Raw genomic sequence first — 8,260 nt, forward strand, 5'->3', positions numbered from 1 at the left:
CTCTGCAGGAGACCCTCCAACACTAGCAGGTAGGTCTGGTTCAGTCTCTTATGGGGTCACTGCTCCTTCCCCTGGGTTCTGATGCACACACTACTTTGCGTGTGCCCTCCAAGAGTGGAGTCTCTGTTTCCCCCAGTCCTGTCGAAGTCCTGCAATCAAATCCCACTAGCCTTCAAAGTCTGATTCTCTAGGAATTCCTCCTCCTGTTGCTGGCCCCCCAGGTTGGGAAGCCTGACGTGGGACTCAGGACCTTCACTCCAGTGGGTGGACTTCTGTGGTATAAGTGTTCTCCAGTTTGTGAGTCACCCACCCAGCATTTATGGGATTTGATTTTATTGTGATTGCACTCTTCCTACCGTCTCATTGTGGCTTCTTCTTTGTCTTTGGATGTGGGGTATCTTTTGGTGAGTTTGTGTCTTCCTGTCGATGATTGTTCAGCAGTTAGTTGTGATTCCGGTGCTCTTGCAAGAGCGAGTGAGAGCACGTCCTTCTACTCCGCCAGCTTGAACCAGTCCTCACTGTGGTTTTAATTTGCAATTCCTCCTCTTTTTGTCTTTTTTAAAAAGTTTTATGGGTATCTGAAATCTAAAAGGCTGGAAACCGCTGACTTAAGTGTAGTGTTCGGAGGAGGGGAATAAATAGCCACTGTGTTCTTTCCTGGTTATACCACATCTCAAGTATATTCAGTTCCATACTTAATATTGACAAGTGTTTGCAAGGGTCTTCAGTTGTTGGTAAAAGGACAGAAGTGATGTAAGGCAAAGAAATGGGGATGTTATCTGGTAAAGAGATGACCAGTGCAGAAGATAGGCCATCCTAAATGTCTTCAAAAGTTTTGAAAGGTTTTTATAAGGTGTTAGGTTTGTCTTATATAGTTCTAAAATACAGAATTAAGACATGAGTCAGTGCTGAGGGAAGACAAATCTTTTTTAGTTATAATCATATCGGGGAACTTTATATCAGTCAGAATTGTGGGTGCCGTGAGTATTTTGTGCCCCATAGTTGGAGTTGTTAAGCATAGATTGCTTTGGTTGTTTATGTTATTTTGCTCAGTGGGCTCAAGGTCCTGAATCTTTGGTATTTGGACAGATTGCTCTTTACTTTAGGATAATGTCTAACTTCTTAGTGTATACAGTCAAGGCTTTTCATAATCCAGCCTTAGCTTAACTGCCCCCTTCTCTTCCCCCAGCCTGTACACTTTTACTTATATTTAAATCACATTGTATTCATTTTATTATCATCATCATGCTTTATGCTCTCATGATTCTTTCTCCCTCCTTAGCTCTTAATGTTCTTACCCAAATGCTATACTAGCTACATTGAATTATAATGGAATAGTGGCACTCTTCTTTTGGAAAAGACTACGAATTAAAATTATGTTTAAAACTAGTCTTTTAAGTTTTGCTTTATTACTTAAAAATGTTGTATCATACTGTTTCATTTCAATTCATCCCAAGGAGACAAATTTACTCTTTCGGGCCTCAAGGCCCAAAGCATTAATGGTACACATTAGAACACTGGGGGCAATAAAGAGAAACAGAAGGAAAAAGAGGTTATAGGTGATAGACTCCTAACTACACCTTAGAAGTTGATGGGTTGTTTCTTACAGGTATTTTGGGTTGAGATGGGATTGAGGATGTAAAGTGGCAGAGACTTGTCCCAGGAACATTTGAGCCCTCTTAAAATGTTTTTCTTCTCACTAGGTATACTCGTATATTAATGAAGGATATAGATATACTAAACTCTGCAGGGAAGATGGACAAAATGAGGCTATTGAACATCCTGATGCAGTTGAGGAAATGCTGTAATCACCCATATCTCTTTGATGGAGCTGAACCTGGTCCACCTTACACAACGGACATGCATCTAGTTACCAACAGTGGCAAAATGGTGGTGTTAGACAAACTGCTCCCTAAATTAAAAGAACAAGGTACTTATTGTTACTGGTATCAAATGGAGAAGTAATGGAAACTGTCTTAAGATTCTGATGTTAAAATGGAGGCGCCATCCTACCCTATAAAATGACTACTCTGGCATTTTCTAAAGTTGAAGTGTGGGACATTTAAAAACTTCTGTCCATTATCTGAGCTTTCCCCCCGCCCTCCCATTTTAAGCCTTAATCTTTTAGAAAGTGATCAGTAGTTAGGGTAGCCACACTCCCTGGATTTGGGGGAGAGTTCTTTCTTATTTTATTTATGCTTTCCTAGAAATGTCAACTTTTTGTTATAAAATGCCAAGAGTGCTCTTCTCACCCATATGCAGTTCCCAGAGCCTTTGGTAGACAGTGGTGTTTTTTCTTAGCTGTTTGTGTGGATTTTTAATTTAATTAAATGACATGTGCACGGACCCAAAGCAGTTTTATTTGTAACATATTGGCTTTTAATATGAAAATGAGTATGTGTACGGATGTATATAAATTACAGGAATGTAGAGAGAATTTAGTAGGAAGCAAGCTTCAACAATTATAAATTCATGGCGAAACTTGTTTTCATCTACATCGTACCTACTTTCCATCTCCGAGAACGTTTTGAACCAAATCCCAGACATCAAGGCATTTCAAAGACAAATTATTCATTCTGTAATATGAAGTATACAGTCAGATTTAAAGTTTCTCCATTTGTGTTTCTCTGTATATTTTGGTAAGAACGAAAGTTGTACCAGTAGATGAACTTCCTCTAGGATATTGACTGTTGAAAACATTGTAAGAGTTGCCAGTGAATTGGTTTACTTTTTTCTTTTTATACCTTTTTAAAAAATGTATTTTCCAAAATGCTTTCCTTGGGCCTGGCCTCACTGCATTCTAGGGGCAGTATCCCCTGCTTCTCCCGCCACTGGCCTTAACCGGCCCTTGGGCCCTCCCGCCTCCCAGGACAGGGTGGCATCTGCCACTCTCAGGACCAGCCACTCTCAGGACCACCCTTCCAAAGCAGAGTAAACCGGACCCTGTTGCAAAATAAATAAATAAAAATTTAAAAATAAATAAATAAATAAAACGGTTTCCTTAAAAGCTTAGTAATGGAAGAAATTGAATACGTGGGGAGGAGTGGCAAGAACTTGCTAGGAGACTACTGAACATCCGTATGCATTTAGGGTGTGGGAGGGTGGACAAGAGCAGATTATCAGCCTCAGCTTCTAAGAGAAGATAGTTTCGTAATCATTATTTTTTAAAAGGATCCCTTTGTCTTCGTATGTCCTACTGAAGGCGTGCAGCTGGCTGAAGAAACACAATTGGATAATTTGAGTCACGGCATAAGTGAAGGGTGATGGTCTAGATGTGAGGTGCACATTTATGGTCCTTCCATCTGGATTGGGTCTTGAGAACTAGAATGAGACCAGGGTGTTGGGTGTGTGTTGGCAGATGTGTGGGGCTGTGCACAGGGAGGAGTTGTGGTGGAGGGTTATTTTTAAATATGTGGGATAAAAAGATAGTGATTCTCTCAGCCTTTGGGATGGCAAGACCTCCCAGGCCAGAGGTAAATACCCTTTTCTGTTTACAGAAACACTTTTCTTTAGTGTGTTGTGTAAATACTACACTTTTTTATTTGTGCATTAGTGGGAAAAATGTGGGGAGTGACTAACTTGGATAATAAATAACATACAGTTTTTTTCTTGTAACTAACTACATAACCTGGAATTAAGGAGTAATTGGTTAGTCTTGGTTTTGGTTATCCTTAAATTTAAATAATACCTTTTTTTTTTTTTTTTCAACTCCTGAAGCTTCTGATAATGGGCTGTTAATGTTTGCCGACAGGTTCACGAGTACTAATCTTCAGTCAGATGACGAGGGTATTGGATATTTTGGAAGATTATTGTATGTGGAGAAATTATGAGTACTGTAGATTGGATGGGCAGACACCCCATGATGAGAGACAAGTGAGTAAAATCTGGGGAGGGGAGATCAAAAAATTATCAGATAAAATAATTTTCTCATATTTATTTTATGTCTATAGGAGTCCATCAATGCATACAATGAACCAAACAGCACAAAGTTTGTTTTCATGTTAAGCACACGTGCTGGTGGTCTTGGCATCAATCTTGCTACCGCTGATGTAGTAATTTTGTATGACTCAGATTGGAATCCCCAAGTAGATCTTCAGGCTATGGTAAGAAATAACAAATATATTCTGTGCCTAACAGACGTTTTAAAGTAAACTGATAAACAGTCTACAAATGTCAGTGACTTAATCCCGTAGAATTTTATTTTCTTTGACCTAATAGTACAGTGAGGGTATTTTGCTGGTGATCGTCCATCTAAATCAGGGTATTTCCATCTTATATCTTTGCCATATCTTAGGACCTTAGAGTCCTATTATATCTGCATCCTGTTGGTAGAAAGGGGAGGAGAGAAAGCTGAGAATTGCCCAGGAAATTTTTTATGGGGTAGAACTGAAAGTGACCCCACATTCATTAGCCAGCACTCAACCACATAGCATAACTTACTGCAAGGGAGTTGGTAAATGATAGTATAGTTGTGTCCCAGGAGGAAGGGGTAGTGGGTTTGGGGAGCTACTAACCTGCCTGACACATTAGATGTTTAAAATTTTAGGCCCATGTGTGGGAGTATCTTGGCCAGATCAAGAGGATCTTTTTTTTTTTTTTTTTTTTTTTTTTAATTTTATTTTATTATTTATTTTTGGCTGCGTTGGGTCTTTGTTGCTGTGTGCGGGCTTTCTCTAGTTGTGGCGAACAGGCTACTCTTCGTTGTGGTGCGCGGACTTCTCATTGCGGTGGCTTGTCTTTGTTGAGGAGATCAGGCTCTAGGCGCGTGGGCTTCAGTAGTTGAGGTGTGTGGACTCAGTAGTTGTGGCTCGTGGGCTCTAGAGCGCAGGCTCAGTAGTTGTGGCGCACGGGCTTAGTTGCTCCGTGGCATGTGGGATCTTCTCGGACCAGGGCTCGAACCTGTGTCCCCTACATAGGCAGGCGGATTCTTAACCACTGTGCCACCAGGGAAGTCCCAAGAGGAGCGTTCTTTTTTTTTTTAGTTGTTTCTGAGATACACGTTTTAAAGTAATGACTAGAATTATGACTTATAATATTATACCAGAACATATAAGATTTTTAGAAATTTCATGTAATGTTTGAAACATTTATAATTAACATATTTCCATACAAATAACCCAAAGAAAGTTTAGTATTAGTTGTTTTGTTTGTTCTTTTATACTGCAGGTTCTTATTAGTCATCCATTTTATACACATCAGTGTATACATGTCAGTCCCAATCGCCCAATTCATCACACCACCATCCCCACGCCACCGCGGTTTTCCCCCCTTGGTGTCCATACGTTTGTTCTCTACATCTGTGTCTCAACTTCTGCCTTGCAAACCGGTTCGTCTGTACCATTTTTCTAGGCTCCACATACATGCATTAATATATGATATTTGTTTTTCTCTTTCTGACTTACTTCACTCTGTATGACAGTCTCTAGAGAGGATTGTTCTTATGTTGAGAAAATTTATGGTCTATAGATTAATATGAAAACTTACAAGTTCTAAAGTTTGATATTGCTTATAATTTGACCTGTGGTATTTACATCTTTGGTGTTGGCCACTTTCATCCATCCTGTGACTCTTTGTAAGGGTGGCTGGGAAAATTGATCAGTTGGAAGTAGGGGTGCTTTGTAAGATGTGTTTTGTGAACTTACCAGAAGTTAAACAGAAAATGGAATTCAAATTAATTTGATTACTTATATGTAGTTAATTGGGAGCTATTTAAAGACTAGGATATTTATATTGTTTGTGGAGTTCGTTTATTCATGTCACTTTTTTCCCTAGTAGCAATGAAAATTTAGATTTGATTTAGGTAGAAAAGCATTTTGAATTTAAACCTAAGAGAAAAAGATTTTTTAAAAACTTTTATCATCAGACTTAAAGATTATAATTGTGTCTATCTTGTCTGGAGACATTATGTATATTTTATTTCTGTATAACCTAGAAAAATTAATACAGTAGTTTGTCACAGATTCAGCAACTGTGACGTGTTCTATACCTCCTAAAAGGTTTTCTTGTGAGATAACCAGTTAATTTGATTGAAACTGAGAAACTGAGAATTTAAGAAATGTTAATGGAATATGAATCCGTTATAGTTGTTTTGTTTCGTATTTTTAAAACCATTTTGTACTTGAGAATATTTTCATTTTGTTTCTCAGTATACACATTCAAATGTTATTTATGTGAATTTTCAACTGGATTCAAAGTAACCTGGTCATTTTTCTAGGATCGAGCCCATAGAATTGGACAAACCAAGACAGTCAGAGTGTTCCGCTTCATAACGGATAACACTGTAGAAGAAAGAATAGTGGAACGTGCTGAGATGAAACTCAGACTGGATTCAATAGTCATACAACAAGGTGAGCCTTAGGACTTTAAAAATTTACCAGGTTGAATTTATAACACTTTTTTCCTGGATTTCTTTTTAGGATATTCTCGTTGTTAAACATATATTAAATCAAGCTACCAGGCAACAATATTTATATTCCAGACTAAAGTAAGCTTCAGTTTTGTTAAGAGGATGGGTTTGGGCTCAGGAAAGTTGAAATTTGAATATTGACTTGGCTGGTTAGCAATTCTTTTACACTATCTGAGCCTTTTCTTCATCTGTTAAATAGGGATACAGAGATTTTTAAGGACTAAAGGAGATAATGTATATAAAAATACCCAGCATTCAGTGTGGTGCATATTAAATAGAGGTGTGATGAGTGATCTACATGTACTAACACTCAATTGACTACTCTGGGGAAACTGAAGAGATAACAATAAAACTCAGAATTCGTTTCTCTACTCCACAACGATTTATTGAGCACCCGCAGATGTCAGGCACTGTTCTTAGTGCTGGGAATACAGTGGTGACTGAAACCAACCAGTGTTCTTACTTTCAAGGACTTTGTAATTTAGTGAGAACGAGACACAGAATAAACATTTATGTAAATAGGACTAGATGGTGAAAGTGGGATTTTATTTTGGATTAATTGAAGGGAACTTCAAGTTCTCATGCCAGATCAGCCTTCCAGGAAGACATTTATATTTTCATGAAGTTTAAAATAGAGTTAGTGAAGGGATGTGTAAAATGTAAAAACCAAAACAAACCCTCAGTAACCTTGAGCCCACGTTGGTTTCCTTCCTTCCCAAATTGTGTCATGACCAAATGCATTTTATCTGTCTCTAAAGCTAAGAGGTAATACTGTTGTATTATCCACTTATCATTCCATTTGTGTGTCTTGGTTTTGTCAGCCAGTCTCTAATTTCCTTGTAAGGAAGGGAATGTTATATTTCTTTGTTATCCCATAATGCCAACCATAGAGTTAGCCACGTGTCTGTATACATAAGGTCAGAAAGAGAAAAACAAATACCGTATACTAACACATATATATGGAATCTAAGAAAAAAAAGGTCATGAAGAACCTAGGGGTAAGACGGGAATAAAGACACAGACCTACTAGGGAATGGACTTGAGGATATGGGGAGGGGGAAGGGTAAGCTGGGACGAAGTGAGAGAGTGGCATGGACATATATACACTACCAAACATAAAATAGATAGCTAGTGGGAAGCAGCCACATAGCACAGGGAGATCAGCTGGGTGCTTTGTGACCACCTAGAGGGGTGGGATAGGGAGGGTGGGAGGGAGGGAGACGCAAGAGGGAAGAGATATGGGGACATATTTATATGTATAAGCGACTCACTTTGTTATAAAGCAGAAACTAACACACCATTGTAAAGCAATTATACTCCAGTAAAGATGTTTAAAAAAAAGACAATACATGATTGCTTTATTATTAGTTGTTTTTGTTAATAATTGCTTAACATAGTGAGCTTACTTTGTACCAAGCCATGTGCTAAATATTTAAATACTGAATATTATCTTCTTTAGTCTTCATGCCAGCTGGAGGTTTGCATCAGAGGTGGAAGCAAGTCACTTATTTACTGTTTACACAGCTAGGAGGTGACTCATCCAGGGCATCAAGAGCTATATAAACTATTACAGTGCAGTGTTTAATTAGGAAAGTCTCTGGGGACTTCCGGGGCCTGCCAAACAGAGGTTTCTCATGAGTGATGTAATGGCTAGTTTTTCCCCCTCACATTCATCCATGCTTTTAGAAATACATCTGCCTTGTGGTTCTTGTTCTCAATTATTTTCATCTCTGAAACCCTTTTCTTTTTTTTTTTTTTTTTAAGATTAAAAAAATACAAATTCTTTTACAGTCAGCTTAGAAAAGCTTTCTGAGCCTTTTTTTTTTTTTTTTTTTTTTTTTTTTTTTTTTTTTT

General features: G+C 38.2%; 1 protein-coding gene across 1 annotated transcript in view; it reads left to right on the forward strand.

The window, feature by feature from the left end:
- SMARCA5 (SNF2 related chromatin remodeling ATPase 5) overlaps positions 1-8,260 on the forward strand; it is a 45,509-nt gene that overhangs the window by 27,235 nt on the left and 10,014 nt on the right. The window contains exons 11-14 of the mRNA XM_024126636.3: positions 1,704-1,930; positions 3,752-3,873; positions 3,951-4,103; positions 6,215-6,347. Coding sequence (XP_023982404.1) covers positions 1,704-1,930; positions 3,752-3,873; positions 3,951-4,103; positions 6,215-6,347 — 635 coding nt within the window. The remainder of the gene's footprint in view (positions 1-1,703; positions 1,931-3,751; positions 3,874-3,950; positions 4,104-6,214; positions 6,348-8,260) is intronic.

Source organism: Physeter macrocephalus, chromosome 7 (assembly GCF_002837175.3).
Source record: "Physeter macrocephalus isolate SW-GA chromosome 7, ASM283717v5, whole genome shotgun sequence".
In the NCBI taxonomy this organism is placed as follows: domain Eukaryota; kingdom Metazoa; phylum Chordata; class Mammalia; order Artiodactyla; family Physeteridae; genus Physeter; species Physeter macrocephalus.